The following is a 21492-nucleotide window of genomic DNA, read 5'->3' as shown; positions in this document are numbered from 1 at the left end:
ATGGCGAGAGCCGGCGAGGCTCCCCGCAGAGCCCGCTTGAAGAGGGAAGTGCTGGGAAATGTAGTCGTTTGCCAGGGCGTGAGGGAGCGGGGCTAGAGCGGAGGGGAAGCCCCGGAGCCCAGGCAGCGCCGCAGGGATTCCGCAGTCGCCCCCGCCCCGTAGGGCCGCCCCGGTACCGCACCGCTCCGGGGCTGCGAGAGAGAACCCCCGTCGAAAACTTGCCCTCACTGACAGCTGCGGGTGAGGGCGGGGGCTCTCCGGGGAGGCAGCCGGGGCGTTTTCCCTCCCTCCCTGCCCGTACCACCGTCGGCCCCTCTCTCCTCCTTTACGTGCTCATTTTCTGAGCAAACCTTAATTTCATTCTCTACGACATTTTTTGTTCCCTTCTTAAATTTCTACTCTCTCCTGGCTCTTTTAACAACGAGAGGATTACAAGGCAGAATCTTTCCTTTCACGTCACAACATGCTCTCCTGGACTAAGCAAGAGGCCGAGGTGTCAAGGAGTCCCCACGATGTCCGTTCCCTGAAACGCGAGAATAATTCTCCCTCAGCGGAGGGATTGGCTGCGTCTGCAACCCAATTCTACACTCCCACCTACCGGGAAGCCGAGAGCAGCAGCGCTGCCTCTCAGCACGGCGTATCCCACCTCCCTTAACAACACATCTTTATGAAAATGGGACAAGAGTGGCGGTGGCCTGAGGCCCCTCTCTGCCCGCCGCTTTCGGAAGGGGCGATAGCAAGGACGGCCATGGCACGCAGCTGAGGTGAGCGCAGAGAGGAGGAGGGATGGCAGGGCAGCGGCCGATGCAGCTCGCTACCGATCCAGGCGAGAGAATACGAAGCCTAACTACCCACTGCAAGGCTTTTACCAGTTGTAAACACATAACAAAGGAGGAGGTGGCATCACAGATAATGCCACTGAAAGCTCCTGTTCAGTGTAGTCTCAAAGATTAAAAGAGCAAACAAACAAACAAAATATCTTAAGAGCATTATGCAGATCAACTTTATTTGCACTGCTTGCACTGACAGCAGCCAGGATACCTGGCACGTCCATTTCTGCTCTCTGGAGCGTTTCCCTTCTGCCTTGCACAGCTCCCCGCGGGAAGCACCGTGCTCTGGGCACAGCGGCTCCCCGGAGCCACCCGACAGGGAACGCCGGCACTCCTGGCCCCTTTTCTCTGAAGGGCTTGTCTTACTTACATATATAATCTTATTAAAGGAACCTATTAGAGGATAGATTGAGGAAATTCAGTTTCTCAGAGTTTGTTTCTGTGATATGAAGACAGCCAATGACAATCCAACAAGGTGAAGATAACAGAAGAGTATTGCATGTGGAAATACACAGCAATTCTGAGGAGAAAGTGGCAAGTAAGTTTTGTGCTGTCCTGCTTATACTGCTGTCAGGTACTACAGGCAAGATACAATACTACCTCAAAGTATCCATTAAGGCCTGAAGCAGCTGCTGAAACAATGCAAAATTAGTTTATAAAATTCTTGTGTGGGGTGTCAAGAAGCCCATGGGTGAGTTGGATAAAGAGAATGAGAAAGTACTATTTATAGCAAAGTAAAAAAATCAGTATTACAATATGATGCTTCAATTTTCTTACGAAAGTCATAAATCCTTGCATTTCAGGCTGCAGCCAACCCCTACGGTTACTTCAGTTAGACCAAACTTTCCCCACTGGCACACTATTTCACAGCTGCTTCTGTCAGTATTTCTGTGAGAATCCATGACATTGGGTATACATTGCACCACTCAGCAGCAGATACACAGTACAGTAATACACTCATTTCCTGGAACATACATCACAGAATTCTTTTTTCTCTTGCTCACCAGTGTTCAGATGTAGTGTAGGTGTTACACATGGAAGGTTCACCAACCTAGTGCCAGCCAAAGCTTGGCTGCTTTAAGCTAACTATGAATGCAGAGTTTTATCCAGTCTGTGTCCTCCGTGGGTATGGTGAGGTATGATACATATGTTTCATAAATGCAGTTCTTTTTTTAGTATGCCAACTCTGTATTGGTCAAACCCTTCACTAATTTTAAGAATAATATTTATAACTTTTTTTTTTCTTTAGAAATACAGCCAACTAATACAAAGATAAAAGCATTTAAAAAGTGTGTGTGCTAGAAGGAATTAGCCAAAACACAGCTGAAAAAGTTTTTATATTCCTCTCCTTGCAAACTCTCTCATTTATATCTTCTACTCTTTGGCTTATTTATTTATCACTTCTGTGGTAAACACTAAAGATTAATTCTCAAGAGAAAACTTAAATAAATTCTGAAAATTTCTATATTATGTCAAAGGATCTAAGTCACTATCTAGATCACTATTATGTTGAAGGATCTAATCTATGTTGAAGGAAGTAAATCCTGATCTTTATGTCTGAAATCCCTTCTTAATTGTACACACTGATTAGAAATGAATGATTTGACAGGCTTAACTCTTCAGAGAACTCTGACAGTGTTTACAGGGATTTTCAGGATGAGGGAAGAGACGAAAATGTTGATTTTATGTTCAGAAAGCTTGATTTATTATTTCATTATATATTTTACATTATCACTACACTAAAAAGAATAGAAGGAAAGTTTCATCTCAGAAGGCTAGCTAAGCTAAGGATAGAATGGAATGAAAATAAAGGTCTGTGGCTCGGACAGAGAGAGAGAGCTAGCTCTGCCGTGAGTGGTGACTAATTCTAAACATCTACATGAGACCAATCAGGGATCCACCTGTTGCCTTCTACAGCAGCAGATAAACATTGTTTACATTCTGTTTCTGAGGCTTCTTAACTTCTCTGAAGGGAAAAAATCCTAAGAAAGGATTTTCACAAAAAGATATCTACAACAGAGAAATATTTAAATCTTATTGGTGGCAATTTCACATTAATTTGGAAAATCAGGCAGTGAACATTGAGATTCACTTCCTAGTTTTACTTTCCTGGGAGTTCCTCAACATTGCTGTGGACTGTGGCAGACTATCCACCTCTGAGTCACGAGCTCTTTCACATCAGGGGACAGATTTTTTCTTCTTCTAGCAACTAATGGAATACCTCATGTTGGAAGAGATCTGTAAGACCCATAAAGTCCAACTCCCTTCTCTTTGTGGACTACCTAAAAACACACCACAACATGGTGTCATCCAATCCTTTAACTCTTGACTTGGGGACTGCTTCCCTGAGGAGCGTTTTCTGGTGCCCAACCACCTCTCAGTGAAGAACTTTGTCCTGATGTCCAATCTGAGCATCACCAGTTGCAGCTGCCTCCCATTTCCTTGTGTCCCATCTTTACTTCCCAGAGAGGACACCAGCACCACCTCCTCCACTGCCTGTAGTACTGAAGGTCACAGTGATAGTCTGGGGTTTGTGCCCAGCTGTCCACATACTCAACAAATACTTAATACTGAATCTTGAAGGGAGATCTCCATTCAACAAAAAAAAAAAAAAAAAAACTCAGAACACAATGAAAAAACCAACACAAAACAAAACAATCCCCCAAAAACGCCCACCAAAACCAAGACAAATCCCAAACAAATAAAAATATTATAGACAGCCACCTGAATCTACTTCTTCATCCTCTTATCTTTAACTTCTTTATCCCAAATTAAATTGGACTACACCCAAACCTCTGCTTTCCTTACCAAATCTTTTTATAGTGCTGTATCTGGGGTGCTCTGCATTTATTTTTGATAACTGCACTATCTAAAACAAGGAACTAAAAAGCAACATTTGCAGAATTCAGTAAAAAAACCCAAGTTGTTCATCTTATGTCACCTTCAGAGATGGTAAACTGGTTAATGGACTTAACTCACATTTATCTTCGCCTGCTTCAGATTATCAGTGGTGATTCTGTGCTATTACCAACAGGATTTACTTTTCTTTTTGCTATTAAGAACAAGCATAAATAATCTCTTTACAGGGTCCAGAGGACTAGCTATGCTAAGAAATAAATTTTGGTATTAATTTTCTAGTCCACCTACATATATTCTGTGTAAGAAAGTTGTACAATTGCTCTGGATCAATTGGTTGCTAAAATTTCCCCTCATTTGTCTTCAAGAGTGATGATTAGATGCATATAGAGGTTACAGCTAAATCTGAGTGGCAGTAAGCACTTGAAAGAAAATAGCTTATTTTCCAGAAGAATATTTACATGAGATGAAGCATAATGGAAAAAATGAGAGGGATAAAGGGGAGACCATTTCCTGCTGTGATGCAAGTAAAATCCAAACTAGTCATGCAAGAAGGATATGAATGCTTGATCACATTTAATTGTAGTTTTATCTTACACTTCACTATTTCAGGAATTTCCCATAATTCTTTACACAATTTAATTGCATGTCTTAAAGTTCTCAGATTCTAAGCATCTAGAGTATGAAACTGGGACAAGGAAGTGCTTTCCACCATTGAGTACTGCGTGTAAGACCAAGGTAGACTGTAATTTGATGCTTCTGTGGTACCAACTGTCAACATGATTTAAAAAGCCCAGTGTGAACAGTCTTTATCAGCTCCTGGTGGTTATTATTAGCCAATGGCCCAGAGGCCACATGGACAAAGATTCTCCAGCTGGAGGGAGAACATGTCCCATGTCTACATGCCCCACTAGTTAGAGCAGCTACCATTTTTTCGACATTGCTTCACTCAGAGGCTGCCACAAGAGCTTCACAGACACCATCACCAGCTACATGAGCTGAGTGTGTCAGAGCTGAGCCTCTTCAGGTGTGGCGTGAAGGTGCACACACCCTCACAGGTACATCTAAGGAGCCAAAACCTCAGGTTGTAACTAAATTCCCTGCAATGCTGGAGGGGAAAGCCAGCCCTACAGTCACCTCCTGCTTTGTGCCAAGTGTTCTGCAGCTGGAGGCTGGGCAAGAGCTGCCCACAGGGATGCTGCTGCAGAGCACAGGGCTTACCTGAGTGCATCAACCTCAGAGGTCCCTGCAGAACCTCCCATGTGTGAGTGGTGGTGGCATTGCTAATCCCCACAGTAGTCTGTATGAACAGCCCTGTGCACACACACACGGATTGGGAACTGCTTCCTCTCCTCCTTACTGCCCCACTGTAACTTACCTGAACAGACACAACATTTCTGCTCCTAAGTCACAGAAAGCGAGACAATTCAAAAATGAAGTGCATTTGAAGAAATCCTTATGAAGAAGGTTCAAACTGTAATTATTCAATATCTAATTATCACAAATACATGCAAATAAATCAAGGTTTGCCATTAGAAGTGCAGTTTTAGAAACCAAAGAGGTAGGCCTTGTCTGAACTGTTTGACATTTCCCACAATCACTGCCACATATTTTGAAAATACTCAATTCTCCTCTCTATGAGGAAATCAGAGAGACATGTTCTAGTAACTACCCTTCCTCATTTATTATTTTCAAATTGTAACATAAACACATTCAAACTTTTGTAAAAACTGGGAGCTTTTTTTAAACAAGCTTAAAAGATAATAAATACATTTAAATAATTAAATATGCTGAGTAAATCTGTTCTAGAAATAGTTAATAGGCTTACTGTGGCTTGTGATACCAAGTGAACATATGACAAAGTGGACTCTAACACACACTAAAGTGACCAGTAAACAAAATCTGCATCATGACTAGAGCTGCTTTTTGCAACCAGTAGCAGCGACTCTCCTAATCTTGTTCTGGGTTACAATGAATAGTCTTCATATTTTAATGACAAACTTCAATTTATTTTTTTTTCCCCTTCAAGATTCTAAAGCCATATTCCAATGTGCTCAAAACTTGTCTTAGCAGTGCCTGTTGAGCTAACATGTTCTAGGATTGCATTTACTCATGCGCAAAACACACACACTGTTTATCTGATGAGTAGATTTACTAACAGTGACATTCACCCTTACCATTGCAGCAATCCTTATCTGTATCAGTAGCCATGCACAGGTGGAGGCCACCAGGGCAGCTAAGGAACCTGTGCCCCAGGGATGGAAGCAGAGAGGCAGAAGAAAGAGATACTTACTGGCAGATTAATGCAATGCTTTAGGGGGAAATGCAAAGTTTTCTAACTTTTACTTTCAAGACTGAACAAAAAGCTAGGAAGAACCCACATCCAGAGAAACTCCAACCAACCAAAAAAAAAACCCCTCAAACAAAAAACCAAAAAAAAAAACCCCAAAAAAACCCAAACAAAAAAACCCCAAAAAAACCCGACAAAAAACCCCTCCAACTGAACAAAATTATCTCAATAGAAGAAAAACAGCCAAAACACTTGTTCCTAAAATATATTGAACTCACTGAACCAGAAAGCAATCACTAAAGTGTCATTCAAAATGAAGAACAAAGTAACTACTTCAATCTTTCACTTTCCAGACCCAGTCCTAGAGTACTATATACTGGTAATTTGCAGGCAAAAAATAAATACAGATACACACATTCAAGATCAAGTCCTCTTCAAAATGTTAATTTTGCTCATTTCTGTAATGGCTTTCTATATTTTCTGGATGTGAATCCAGATCAGAATTAACTATAAATCAAGCCAGAAGTGACCAGTAAGCTGAAGCCAAAAGCAGTCTTCACAGATTGTACATGCAATTACATTAACAGAGGAATAAGGGATGTCACCTTTAAAGCTGACAGTAACACCCTAAGAAGCTACTGTCATTAAGCTTTCAATTCACATCCCCTGTAAAAGAAATATTTTTTATAATTTTCCTCACCTATTCCTGCACTTCAGGCAGCTTTACCTACCCATCACAGAAAACAGCCTATAAAGGACATACAATAGCCTGCAACATTAAAGCACTTCAACTGTAAAAGCACTGAATCTGAGATTAAATGGGCAAGAGATGAAAATGCAAACAAGTAATTTATGCAAAAATTAATGAAAGTAATTTCTGTGGTTGAGATCTCTTATATGACCTTAAGGCACACTACATGTATTAATAAAGCTTTGTCTCTTGTAATTTTATATTTGTGCCCTCTCATGATTTACAGATATGGAAATTCTGAAAGAAATCAGCTCTGGTAAAGATGTGCATTATTAAAAAAATAGTCTTCCCAACTCTCACTTGTGTTCTGAGTTTCTGAGTAAAGCCAATCCCACAGGCTGGCTACTCTGAAAGAAAAATCAAACAAATGACCCAAGTCGGTCAGAAATCTACCTGTCCTGTTGATTTCTTGTTTGTTTTCCCCCAATGAAAACACATGCATCTAACTGCTTTCTTACTAGCTGAAACACACAATAGAGGTAGTTTTAATTTAATAATAATAATAATACATCAGAGTAGTCAAAGAATGTAATACATCTTTGTTACTGTGTTCTCTATTAAAGCAGCAGAAGAAACAGAAAAGGGAAGCAACCAAATGCTAGCAAAACATCAATAATCCATGAGTAATGGACTACTTGCAGTGGAACATCCAGTTATTTTTAATGTGGTTACTTGGAATGTATCATAGTCAATGAGTTTAGGAAATTACACTATCTAAATGCAGCAGCATCATGCTTTAACTAGAAATTCATTTAATCCAAATGTGGGGTCAGAGGCTTTTACCAGACACAATAAAGCAGTACCTTTAAAAAAAACCCCAAAACACATGACCAAAGCCAAACTCAGTTTTATTTTTCTTATTTACATATACAGAAGCTTTTACATTAAAAAACTTGAAAACCAAATAATCTGTACATATAATACAGCAATTTAAGTCTTCATGAATAGAATCTTAAGTTTTCAAGTCAATTTCAAAATCATATTAAATAAACCAGTATTAAAATCCAAAAAATGGGGATGAGGATGAAGAGGAAAATAATGACCACAAAACATTTGCATTCTGCCCTTCACATGTATCATTTATGCTCATTGAACATTTGTTCTCAGTGTAACCTGAAAAACCTCCAAATTCTGAGTTTCTTTCACTTGTCTGAAATAACTCCAATAGGGTCTGCAGTGATGAGCTACAAGTGCTTCTCTTCTCTTCAGGAACACACAGTCCATCTGAATTCTTTACTCGTAACTCCACATTCTGTTTTTGAGTTTCTCTTTTATTCTTCCTCAAATTAAGCTTCACTTTTCTGTGCAGCTTGCCAGACGGTGAACTGTGGGCAGTGCTGGCAGCTGATGCATTAAGTTCTTTGTTCACAGCAGGATCAGATACCTCAGCCTCCAGAACGACATTGTGCTGCATTTGTTGATGATTATCACATACATCGTGATGTTTCTTGACAAATGTAGGATTGGCATCTGCTTTTTTCAAACACTTTGCTGGTAGAACTACTGAATTATTTAATTTTCGTTTTTGCTGCAGTAAGTTTTTGTCTTTTTCACTAAAATCTGTAACTTGGGTATGAGAATTGTAAGTGTCCATTCCTTCCTGAAAACACTGTACCTTCTTTTTACTTCCATCTGGTTCCAGTATTTCCTTGCTGAACAGCTCAGAAGCTTGAGACAAGTTCTCTGTATACACTTTGTCAGTTTTCTGAAGGGGTGGTTGTATGGAATTTGATGATACAACAGTCTCTGGTAACTTCACAGCACAGGAGCAATCAGTCTTAGTATTTTCATTATTAATTCTGAATTTACTTTTTAGTTCTGAAGGTTGTGATGGGTGAGAATAAAGAACTGAACAGACAGATGCAGAAACAGGGGTAGGTGTTGGCACAGAATTTGGTTGTACTTCTGCAGTCTGGCAATCCAGTTTGAGAGCCTGCATTGCAGTATCCTTCCAGGAGTAAGTTTTCAAAGCAATGCGTTGCCTTTTCAGTCGCTCTTTCAGCTCATCTGGTCTCGTTATCTTTCCAATAATAGGAGAAAAACATCCTGTGCTACATTTTGTCCTACAATGAAATTGTTTAAAAATATTAGCAAACATAAAAATCCCCATGCAACATAACTTGATATGCAACTGATTCTTTAAAAGCAGCTGAACTGACAAAGGGGCTTTTGTTTTGACTCCTCAAGGAAAGATATATTTAGGGTAGCGACATGCTATTTCTACACAATCAGAGTGCCTTATAGTTTTGATGTTTTCTTACTGATTTCTACAGCTCATGCCATTGCTTTAAAAACACACAATGTAGTCTAGTATTTCAGAAAATCTCAATTTACAGTGGCATTAAGAACAAAAGAAGTAAATTAATAAAATGCAATTACTATAAATACTTACAAATGTTCTATGATATTTACACACAAAATTAATATGATTTTCTTGACAGGATTTCAAGCCTAACAACTTTGAGTATTTTGAAACCACAAAAGAAATAAAGGCTTGCTTTCATTAGTCTATCACTTGTTTGATTCTATTTGCATTTCCTTTGATTTCACTAAGAACATATTTATTTAAAAAAAGCAAGTAATGAAGAAATAAACAAGAAAGTTATTCCTTATCTCCTGACTCATTTCCAAAAAATCAGAGCAACCTTGAACAGTGTTACTGCTTCACATAACAAAGACCCTGGTGCCTACAGCCCAAGACACCAAACAAGCCTTTCTTGCCCTTTCAAGCTCTTGAGCACAAAGAAGGGAACTTTGCTTTCTCTGTCCTCCACAGGCAGCACAAAAGCAAAGAGGCTTAGAGTACAGGTAGGAAGTTTTTCCACAGGTAAGGAGACCAGGCTGACCAATTTGCTGTCCTTAGACAAAGCAGTCAGAACAAGATGTCCAGACATTGCTGTATTTGTTAGCAATATTTCAGTACAGTAGATTTTGTATTACAGGAGCTGAACATAAGTAGAACTTCTGGCAACTTTCAGTCTCAACTTTCTCTAATGTCATCTGCACTTTTAATTTTTTTTCCTGAGTTCTGCTTTACAGAACTGATTTGCCACATACAACCTCACAGAACATTTCCATAATTTATTTCAGCCTTGAAAATATGAATTTATCCTGTTCTATTCAAATCAGGAATGACAAAACTAACATTATGTTCAGTGCCCTGACTCACAGAGTCTTCAGAATTTACAATATGTAACTCACCTTTTTATTTTTCCTGTCTCATCCTCTTTGTATGCAACAAACTCATAAGCTAACTTTGAGATTATATCATCAACAACTTTATACTGTGTGCTTTGTGCAAAATTTCGGTGCCGCTCACTTTCAAGATGCTGCAATAAAGAAAAAACATGAAATAAATCTAACATTACAGATATCAATAAACAAATCCAGAGCACAACAAGGAGCAAGTAAATATCATTAGTTTACTACCAGCATCTCTAAGACATGAATTACTAGTGTCTACAGCTGTCAGAGATAGATTTTAATTCTTAATTGCTGCTTCTAACATAGGAAAAAATACTAATTTGCTGGTTATTCAGAAAAATATTGTAAAACAGAAAATTACAGAGAAACCTCTGGTGATACCACACTAAAGAGATATGATGGTGTCAAAGCATACACTTGACTTTTCACGTACTGTTTGCAGATCTTCATATTTCTTCCCACAACATTCACAATATCCTCTCCTTTTTTTGTCCTTCTGAGGAAATGGAGCAGGCATTCCACAATCCTTGTCACTGTTTATTTTGTTTCTGTTAAGAGAAGATTAATGAGTCAAACATGGAACTGAGTGCTCAACCTGCCCTTCACAGGAGGTTCATTTTTACCCACTTAAAAAAGCCACTCCCAAAACAAACCTTTATTTCCCCTTAAACTATTTACATCATTTTAGTCAGTACTTAAAAAATCTAAAGAGTTATAGTTAGATTTAAAATCCAACAAACAAAACCCAGAAATATTTACTGCAAGAAGACAGGCAGACCCAGTGGAATTATATGTAAGCATAGAACATCCAGGTTAGTATAGACATACTACTATCATTCACTCAGAATAAATAATACAAAATTGCTAAACAAATAAAAGTCAAAGGACATTTAGAAGTCTCTGTGCACAGCTGATAAAACACAAACTAGAAACAGCAAGAAAAAAAAAGATTTTAAGATTTTAACACCTACTGTTGGTTGTACATAATTAGAATATGCTGACCAAATGCCATTTTGTCCTGTTTTTCTAGGTAAAGGCTAAGTGAGAATGCAAAAAAATGAACCTAAAGTTCTGCCTGGACATTAAAATATGAAGAGATTTTCAACAGCTGCTCCAGGATCTTCAGCATCCCTGTCTGGGAAGAACTACTGCTTGCTGCAATCTACTATTAAACCACCTACAGTTGACATGCCAGCAGTAAAGCAAAGCCATCAAACTCTACTTCCCTCGACTTTGAAGGAATAGTTCCATCTCCCTGTTTAGCCAAAAATCACTGACAGATTTTACCAAGTATCTGCATAGATGTAAGCTCAGGACTTTACATCTAAAAATCTGTCGTGAAAAATGTCATGCTTACAAAGCACAGCAATGAATTGTTAACATCCTGCCCCAGCATTCCCCAGGCCAGGGAACTCTTAAGAGTGCTTTAACTGTTGTTACACCAGCCTTCACACCTTCCCTCTGGAAACAGTCAAACTCAGAGAGAACCAGGCAAGCAGGACTGAAGCAATAGAATGCATCATCTGAAGATTGAATAAAGCTGCAGCTCTTGCCCAATGCAGAAGCAAGTAGAACTAACAACTTTGCTTCAACAGGTTTTTCTTCCAGGTAAAAACAAAACAAGTGAACATTCCCCTGCCCCCAAAACTGACACTGTTTCACACTCAGAAGGTGAATGTGACCATTCTCCCACCTAAGCATCTCTTTGGTATGTGCCCACGTGAAGTATTAATTAGGAATATTTACTCAAATATAAATCTTGAATTTTTTAATATATCATGTTCCTTAATCCATCCAAACAGAAACTGTCTTTTTGGGATTTTTTATGCTTTAAAAAGAATGGGCTTTTCCAACATCCTCTGAAGAGACACAATCAGAAATAGCCTTATTAATACAGCAGTAACCCCTGCAACATATGTCTTTTGCCTTTTCATACTGTTATCTTCTTTGCAATGAAAAAAAAAACATAAAAAAAAAAGCATCATGGCAATATCAGCTGAAACCTCCAGCACTGTGTTACGGTCAAGACTGGACAGAACTGTGGAGAAGCCACTTCATGAAGAAAACAGGTATCACAGCTAAGTAAGTCTCCAGCCACAAGGACAGAAAAGCAGCAACTTACTAAATACAGAAAGTTCCACATACAGCAAAGCTACCCTCCACATAAATATAGTTCATCTCTCACACGAATTAATTTTAGAAGTCAATGAAAAAAGCAGGTATTAAATTTTAAAAGCCCACTGATTCACAAAAACCAGTTAATTACAACTCTTAAATAGTTTCAAATCATAAAATTGATTTGCTGAAGTTCTAACTGCATCTGTAGTGCTCAAATCGGGCCTGAATGCCAAAATGTATTACATAAACTCTTGCTGTAAAGCCAGCTGCAATTCCACTGGGAAGCTGGCATCCACGTTTCATCTTTGAAGAGCTGAAGCAGTATTAGCAGGCTATCTAATTTCTATGAATTATCAACAATGGGTAGGCACTGTGATTGAACAGCATTGCTTTAAAAAGTTCAACTACTTATTTCAGCGCTTTATGGACAAATACAAAAGAAGTCTTAAGAAACCCACTTCCTGTGAAATACTTACTGAACAGCATCCAAGATGAGGACAAAGAAGAAACCAGTGGGAGAAAGGAAAGAAATATCTTATGTTGACCCACAGTGAAAGGAGAAGGCCACATTTTTGGATGTATGCATCTGTGTGCCCAAAAAAAGGACTAAAGACAGGATAAAGAGGGTACAGATAAAAAAGACACCAACAGTGCAGTAGATACATTGATAAAACATGGCTAATAGTCTAATAGTATTACATAACACAGAAAATTAGAAGTTGACAAATTATTTTAGTACACTAATTTTTTTAGTCATGGGATAATTCAGAGAACAAATCTCTCCTCTACCCACACTTCAATAAAATAAAATTTTCAACAAACCTTTCCTTAGACTGAGTGTGCTTTTGACCAGGATACTTCTTATCCACCTCAAATGGACTATATGGCTTTGGAACACAATAGTTCAGAAATGGAAAACTCAGTAACTGCAGATAAAATGGTCGGTACTGGCTGTATTAACACAAAACAAGTGCATGAGAATCATCAAAAATGGAAAAGGGCTTCACTGCATACATTACTCCAGGTCCAAAATACTGAACAAGTGTTTCTCTTTTACACATGACATACACAGAATGCTAAACAGATAAGTATCTTAGAATAAGTCATTCATTTCTTCCTTGATACTTTCCTTCAGTTTCCATAGCTGTCTTACACATTCCTTGGCATATGACTTGTGTGCCTATTAGTTCTTGTGAGTTGGGTTACCAATAAAACCAAGAACAATCTGGACATGACTGCATTTGTGCTCCTGAGAAGTAGCTACAGTAGTCCCCAACATCCAATGCTTTTAAAATTTATTTTGGCATTTTCTTAAAAGAAAAAAATCAATTCACCATTCACCATATTAAAACAGACCTCTTACAGAAAAACAATATTCCTGTACACCACTCTGTACATTCAGATACTAGAACAACCCCACCAGTGCTCTGAATAGATTAAAAACTGCCAAAATAGGACATGTCAAAAGTCACACACTGAATAACCAGTTGACTGAAATGCTGATGGTAGAGTTCAGTCTGATTTTTGTCCCCACATTACTATTATAAGCTACCCAGGCAAAACTACAAGAGCAAGTTTGGAAAACATAATACACCAGTGAAGCATCACCTTCTGTTTCTGAACTGCTTCTTATGTTGCACAAACATTAAAAACCATTATGTTACATAAATATTTAGAAGTGTTTCAAGTGTTTTCAGTACATTATGAAATTCACATATATTTATATATGAATTTCTTCTCCTTACAAGTCTGTTGGTCCAGTTCTCCCCACTATCCACACGTCCCTCATACCTACTGCCAACTCACAGTGTACAACCAGGTTTAGATGATTTTTTTTTAAAACAGGAAAGTGTCAGAGATATCAGGTCAAAGAATTTAGTGCTTATAAACAACACCATAACTCAGAAGTTACTTAGGAATTTAAAGGTGCAAATTATGCTGTGCAGAACCAAATTTTTTTTGCAATTCATTCTTCTCTCAACTTCTGGCGAACTGGCATTTTCTTACACAACAAAGACTGACTGATTACAGGACCAGAAAGATGTGAAACTTTTCAAGGCTCTAAGTATCAGACCTCATACAAGTAGATATTGAAATCAGATTAATAACCTTTAATTTTTCCTTTAAAAAAAGAAATTATTGAACAGGAAATTAAACCTAGTTTTAATTTATTATTTTAACTAACATCTTCACTTTCCTTACATCTAAAGAGTCTCAGCAGGAGATGAATGTAATTGAGCTGGAACTACAGGAGTGGAATTCAGTATGTAAAGTTTTGCATTACAAGATTTGGATCTAAGGAAAGATGTAAAGGTTCATGATTCCCTTTCATTCCTTGGTAGGAAGTAACCCAAAGAATCCATCCTCATGATCTACAAACTGGAGTTACGCGTTCACTTGCCACTTCCTTCACCTTACTGCAAATATTCCCTACTATACTTCTACTTGCTCAATTTCATTTGGCAGCTAAAGACATTTGTATGTCATTTTCAGTACACTTGACATCTGAAGTCAGGAAGTTGAAAGGAACTGAGATTTAAGGACACACTTCCTCAAGTAATTATGAATTACTCAGTTTGAGAACCACATTACTAAATGCATGAAGAGAACACTTACCAACTCCTATCTTCCACTCTGATAAATGGACTTTTCAGTCTACCTGCTCAAAGGGGGAGAAAAGGAAATCAATAGAGAAATACCTTTCATCATGTATCAAGTTGCTCCAGTGGCTTAATAAATAAGCAGACTTTATTTTAGGACTCATTATGTACAGGTTTTGACAAACTCTTGATTTCCATGACGTTTCTCTACATGCTTTTCTTAGACATACAAATTGGAGTACAACACCACATTTGACCACAGAAGAACTGTAGCACATTTCTAAGCATTCAGAAAATGAATCAAGCCAAAAACCTCTATAATTGTTGCAGTACTTACTTTTTGACTTTGGAGCAGTAACGTGTTTTCCCTATTAAAAAAAGAGAGATGGTATAAAATCCCTGTGAGTATTATTCTGCACTGTACTTGAAGATTTAGCTGTACATAATTTAAGTTATGAGTCTCCCTGTGTTAATCATGACCTCATACACTCAAGATGAATTTTTAAGGAAACTAAGCTCATTAGTACTTTGAAACAAGACAACATGTTTCCCAAAGAAATATTTCTTGCTACACAGAAAGGAAAGTGCTCTCCTTCAGATGCCTCAATTTATTTTTTCTAAAATCAAATCAAAACAAAGAAACACAGGTACATTTATACATTTACTCCCTCCACCCTGAAAATATCTTGCCATTGCTGAAAGTTCAGTCTTTAATACAGATAACATTTTTACAACACTTTGTAAATCCTAATTAACTGCAAGCTGCAAAATGCCACCAAAACCTGTAGAACAGCAAGTATTTCCAATTAAGACAATTTTTTTCATTTGAATGGGTTTACACAGGCTGCATCTTTTATTATTTTTAGCAATGAAGACTAAAATGCAGAAGAATAATTTTGTCTTCAGAAAAAAGTGAAGTTACATTCAAGTATCAGCTGTTAAATGTAATTGATTCCGGTAAAAGTACAAACTCATTTTATATTATTTGCAAAAAATCCTCACCTGCTATCCATGTACACAGCGATGATTTGGCAGAGGATTTTATGTGGCCTCAAGAACTAGCCAACATTACATTCCAAAACAACATAACACATGCTGGGTAGTTTGGTTCTGTTTATTTATCAGGCCCGCTGGCTAAACCAGACAATTGCGCAAATTACAGAGCAACTGCAGATGGAGCACGCAAGAGCTACAAGCTTTAATGTCTCACTACATCACAGACTAAAATCCTGAGAAAAGGGGATTTTCCCTTTCTGCCAAATCCACATACTTGGCAAATTAGCTTCAAGATGCTTTATGCTGGTTCTCTATGAAGGAAGAGTTGCAGATTCCTTATAGAGACAGCTTCTCCAGGAAACATAACTATGATTTTTCAAAATAGCCCATCAAAATGAAAGAACTTCTAATCACTGTGCCACAGGGAAAATTATACAAGGCAATTTAGCTGCCATCTACATCATACTAAAACAACAATACATTTTATTATTTACTTCTGAGGTGCGCAGAATGGAAATTTCAGACGCTTCAGCACTTCTGACTCTCAGATACCCTTTGCAAGAGCACAGCTCTACACACTATAGAATCAATGCTACCATTAAAGTTATTTTTAAATAATGTTGAAATATACAGCATATACTTTGTATTATCCAAGATGGTTTTTAAATCAATTCACAAGACATACTAGTCTGTGAAAAACTGGAAATGAGCAATACCTTCATTAAAATAAAATCCACAAGCTTCACAGCAGGCAGTCCTCAGTACTTTGTGTTTTCTTAGCTAACGAAACAAATGGCATTTTTATAAATGGCAGAGAGGCACTTACCACATCTTTAGAAGAACTGCCTGCTCTTTTGATGAGATAGAGCTCCCTTTTCTTTTGTTCAATGCAATTCTTAACATCTGGCAAAAAGTGGGAGAATTATACTCAGTTGGCTCAATTTTTGTATGTTTGACAGAACTTCTAATATTTTAAATTCAATAAAAGCCATTAAATGAATGTTACACTTTCAAGTCAGCAAAAATATTTACCATCAATATGAAGTATCTTCACTCCCCAACTCAAAGCATTGGATAGTATACTACCAGAGGGGATTAAGTCCTGCAAGCAATAAACTAAATTAATAATCTTAAACAACGCATAGAAGTTACTTAAAATAATTAAAAATATAACATATGATATGAAAGCTGAGAAAAAAAACGAAAATGCTTTGCTTCTAGCCAAAAGAATACCACTCTCCTAGACTCCTCTTCTGCCTCTCTCTGTATTACAGCACTTCACCATCAAAAGAATACATTTAACCTTCAGAAAACCAACACTGCTCTTTATGGTCACATTCTACAGCAAGATCTGAAGACTGTGAATATATACATTAACTTCATGAGCACCTGTCAAATGCTGGTTACATTAGCAATCCTAACAAATGTTACTACTTTTCCTAAAACTCCACAGACTTTCAATTCTTCAGAAGTAGCCCGAAAACATACCTGATACTGCACTTAGGACAATCCTCAATTTCTGCCTGAGTATTCCATGACTGACTTCTCTCTAGAACCACTAAGGCCACTTATGCAACTGCTTGTTTTCTAGAAAAACAAACCACCAAAGCTCTGAAGCACAAGTTTGCTGATTATTTGGCTTACCTGTTCTTTGATTGCCTTTTCAACCAAGGACTTTCCTCTGCTCATACGTACCTACATTAAAACAGAAACACATTTGTAGTGAGGAGAGATAATTCAGATTGCTCTTAACAAATACATGTTAGCTACAAGGGTCTGCTTTTGTTCACTCTACTGCCAATTTTTCAATAACGTGTATCTTTCTCACAGGATTATGATTGATACAGTGAAAAGGAAAAAACCCAAAACCAAGAAAACCCCAACAAGTAATGATTTTCAGCCAAAGAAGGCCACTGCAATGTTAGTGCTGGAACAAAGCACATGGTGGGAATAAGCAGCCAGTGATACACACACTAAAAGATGAAGTTTCATCAGCTGGGCTTGTGAAAATTATATTCATGAATATAATCACAGCCTCTGTCTTATCCCGTGCTTTTCAATCACCACTGCATTTCCTTTTTCCACTTTTTGCTGTTCATTCATAATGAGCTGCCTTTACCCACCCAGGCTGTTTGCAAAATAAGGTGACCTCTCTCACGCAACACAAAGACCAGCCTGCAGCCTGGTCATGTTTCTAAATAAGTACCATATATATAGTACAGCTAATGATTTTCAACTGCATTTTGAAAGGATACAAGACTTGCCCATGTAAGAAACTTCACATAAACCTCCATAAATTCAGATACTCACTGTTGCAATTAATGTGATTCCCTAAGAAAGAGGTAAGAAAAACTTAATATTCATAATGCTCAATTTTATTCCTACTACTATCAGAGAGTGTTTCTGCCGATGTCAGCATTAACAACATAAATCAGCCAAATTTTAATAGGCTGTGTTGCTAAAGAGACAGAAATCACTGGATGTGCCTGATCCAGCTGTCAAACACAACATCAGTGTTGTAAGTCAGACATAGTAAATTAGAACATATTTGGGTATACTCTTCTTATTTGCAAAAATTGATCCTTTTTAAAACAAGTTCCAACAAATTTGCTGAATTGAGTTATTCAAGTTTAACAAGTTAGCCTGAATAAATTTAAAAGAATGTTTCAAAGAAAAATGCCTATTCACCCAAGGAACTGCTGCCACCTTTAGGAAACAAAATCAGAACAACTGTAGGAGCATATCCCATGGACTGCACCTGATTTGCAGTATTATTACTAAGAAACTTACTGTATCTGCTATCTTGAATGAACTGCCATCATGTCGATCTTTTCGGCTGCTAGGATGAGGTGAACCATTTCCTCCATTAGGTGCAGATTCTGGACTAGGAACAGGAGAAATCTGGCCAAGAGTTGGTGCAAATTTTGCCTCCTTTTTATTTGTCACCAGATAGTTGATATCTTTACTAAGAAAACTCTCCACTCTCTAAATATAAAGATATAAAGCAAGTCATATTTTCAGGACAATAGATCAGTAACTCAACTGTACATTGAATATTTTAAAGGAAAGTGATAAAACTTCTCAAACAAGTTCAAAAACACTGAGTTAACAAGAAAATATTTTCTACATATCTGGATGACAATGACAATTAAGTTGTACTAGCATCTTCCCAGTCACAAATTCTAATTTGTAATTTAAATTTCTTAATTTTGTAATAACTATTAAAAAAGCTTTGCTTTGTTCTGGTCATTATAATTTTATACTACCTACCTGTAATACTTTACAATTACAAGAACACAAACACTGCATTAAGGAATAACATATTAATTTAAGAAAAGCAACTCTCTAATTTTATGTAACAGAAATTACACAGAAGTGTTCAGGGAAACTTAAAGACAGGTGTTTGCAAATGGGATTTACAGTCTTCAAGAAGCTATACATTCACTGAGTTTAGGACTAGCAGAAAAACTAAAATTTCAGGATAGCTATCATGTTTCCCACGTACATTTTCCACAACATTTCTCAAAAAGGTAAAGTCTCAAGTAGATTCATATTCTCCTACTCAGCAATATAAAAATGTCATAATTCTGAGTTTACTCCTCCACTTTGCTCTTTCAGTCTCTTTCACTGCCAACTACAGTGTGACCAACAGCAAGTGCCTCGCTATTTCATGTCAGATTGTACAGTTTGAGGTATTTTCCTCTTTTCCACTCATCACTGTGGAAAGCACAATCACACAACTTGAAACTGTGCATTTCAATTCTGCTCTATGGATCTTTTACAGAAACAGGATACACAGAGAGAGGCACTTCTAAGTGCCCTCCACACAAGTATTCTGTACTTGCTTGTATCAAAGAGCTCCCTCCATACAGAAAGAAGAATTAGGAAAAAATTATTAAGATGTTTATAAAATTTATTGTTTAAGAGTATTCAAAAACAGTCACTAAGATACCCTGTGCAAAACAATTTTAAGGGAAGTTGCTGACTTACAGAAAACAGATACAAAACTCTTCCTTTAGTCTTTTTCAGGTTCAGCTGAACACTGTGAGTTGTAACATGTAAACATGTCAATACAGTCAGAAGCAGCAGAAGAAAAATCACCTTGAACAACGAAACCTTATGATTTTGGATAAAATCTTAAGCCAGGTGAATAATCAACTGTAAACAAAACTGCCTAATAAGAACTTTTGTTCCAATCAGGAAAGCAGCTTCTCTTGAAAACCCACAGAATAGTTTGCTGATAAGCTCCTTAATTTGGATTAAGACAAAGATGGAAAAATAAGACACCACCTCAGGTAACTACAAGTAATATTAAAATGCAGTCATAAAGAACACAAAAAAGGCATTCAACATGTGCACATTTCCTTCTAGGTTCACGTAAGTCTCTATAATTAACTTACCCCTCCCAGCTCTTTGAGGTCCTTTCCTAACTTTTCAGAGATCACATTTGATGGGATATCGAGGTAAAACACTTTCCCAGTGAGCGGCTTAAATTTGAGTTTCTCCGGTTTTCCTGTGTCTTTCTTCACATTCTTCAGGGAAGATCTTATCTTTTCTGGTTTTCCTTGTATTGCATCTTCTGGGAAAATAAAAAAAAAAAAACAAACAAAAAAACCCAGGCAATTTAAACAGAACTGGACTTTGGTTTTATTTTTGAAAAGGAAAATTCCTAAATTATGGAAATGGATGGAGCAAGCTTGCATAGAAAGGCTTGGGCTGGAAGGAACCTTAGAGATCATTTAATTTTAACCTCCCTGCCATAAACAGGGACACCTTTCACTACACCACGTTGCTCAAAGCACAATTACACATATTGGTTTTACACTGGTTTTTCTTCCTCACTCGCTTAATCCTAGTTGTTTCTCTTTTGGAGAAGCTCAAGACAATGAGAGCTGCCACAGGAAGTAAGCAGGCCTCTTCTGGAGACAAAAAGGCAACATGCAAAACAGTCCCTCCGTTAGGGATTGATTCCTTCCCTCCCGGAAGGAGTCCCAGGCAGGCAAGGGAGCAGAACCACTACTCGTGCTGCAAAATCCTCTAGGGCTTATGAGCACACTAAGGAACAGAGGAACAGCACTCAGTTTTGTAGGATCTGGAAGACAAAAAAACCTAGAAAAATAAGAAAATTAGGAGATTGGTGCAACTGATCCAGAATCTAAACAGAAAAGATGGATGATAAGCAAGTGTGCAAGGAAAATTCTGTAATGATCACCGACTAAATACAGCGTCATACTCACAACACACACGCCAGGACTGTTTAAAAATTAACACTCTAAACGCTGGAATTAATTGGAGCACGCAGATTAAACCTCTCAAGGATAATCTAAAGTTTGGAGCGCATTAACACGACTGCAATAGCAACGAAGAGTCTCTCTCGCAAAGGGGGTGCGTTCTCACACTGGGCCTAAGGAGCCCTCCACACAGACACCAGAGGAGCCCGGGGGAGCAGCTGGCCCAGCGGCGGCCCGGCCATGTCCCACACACCAGGGGCACGCTCGTACGAGTAACTCCCACAACACACGAGGGCCCTTCCAGCCGCCCCCGCTCCAGCGCCAGCCCGAGGGCGGCCGGGGCCCAAGCCCGGCACGAGGCGGCGTCGGCGCCTCACAGCCCCAGCCGGGATGGCGGCACCGCCTGAGAAAGGCCCGACCGGCGGCAGCTCCCCCGCGCTGCCCACAGCCCCCCGCCGCTTACGGGGACGCGCTCCTTTGTCGGCGGCCTCGGCAGCGCTCGGCTTCATCTTCCCGCGGAGTCACATCGTGCTCTGCTCCGCCGGCAGCCCCGATCGGCACAACCGCTCCACGCCGCCTTCCCGCCTCCGCCGCAGCGCTGCTGCGCCCTCACCAA

General features: G+C 38.5%; 1 protein-coding gene and 1 long non-coding RNA gene across 3 annotated transcripts; one reads left to right on the top strand and one right to left on the bottom strand.

Annotated features, from left to right (window-relative positions):
* The first annotated feature begins 783 nt into the window (after window positions 1–783).
* LOC141728242 (uncharacterized) lies at window positions 784–12635 on the top strand. The gene is made up of 2 exons (XR_012579109.1): window positions 784–1368; window positions 10962–12635. It is a non-coding gene; the product is annotated as an uncharacterized LOC141728242 (long non-coding RNA).
* DBF4 (DBF4-CDC7 kinase regulatory subunit) lies at window positions 7558–21480 on the bottom strand. Of its 2 annotated transcripts, none has more exons than XM_014269582.3 (12): window positions 21340–21480; window positions 20046–20224; window positions 18436–18630; window positions 17290–17340; window positions 16678–16747; window positions 16472–16548; window positions 14987–15017; window positions 14666–14711; window positions 12872–13000; window positions 10365–10479; window positions 9929–10056; window positions 7558–8790 (listed from the first exon to the last, which is right to left on the bottom strand). In XM_014269582.3, the coding sequence occupies exons 1-12, from the start codon at window positions 21383–21385 to the stop codon at window positions 7725–7727; spliced, it is 2133 nt and encodes a 710-aa protein (XP_014125057.2). In that variant the 5' UTR covers window positions 21386–21480; the 3' UTR covers window positions 7558–7724. The 2 variants fall into 2 exon arrangements, with proteins under 2 accessions (XP_014125057.2, XP_005480331.2); XM_005480274.4 differs by having other exon boundaries at window positions 14666–14708.
* Between the last annotated feature and the right edge of the window lie 12 nt (window positions 21481–21492).

Source organism: Zonotrichia albicollis, chromosome 1 (genome assembly GCF_047830755.1).
Source record: "Zonotrichia albicollis isolate bZonAlb1 chromosome 1, bZonAlb1.hap1, whole genome shotgun sequence".
Lineage (NCBI taxonomy): Eukaryota > Metazoa > Chordata > Aves > Passeriformes > Passerellidae > Zonotrichia > Zonotrichia albicollis.
This window is presented reverse-complemented; position numbering and strand designations above follow the sequence as displayed.

Bases quoted from the DNA above. Each gene is read 5' to 3' on its own strand.
- DBF4 (XM_014269582.3), bottom strand. From the start codon at position 21,385: ATGAAGCCGAGCGCTGCCGAGGCCGCCGACAAAGGAGCGCGTCCCC. The intron at 18,631-20,045 runs GTAAGTTAATTA...CTTTATATTTAG, and splicing joins ACCTCAAAGAGCTGGGAGGG to AGAGTGGAGAGTTTTCTTAG. The intron at 16,549-16,677 runs GTAAATATTTTT...ACTTTTTGCCAG, and splicing joins GAAGATACTTCATATTGATG to ATGTTAAGAATTGCATTGAA.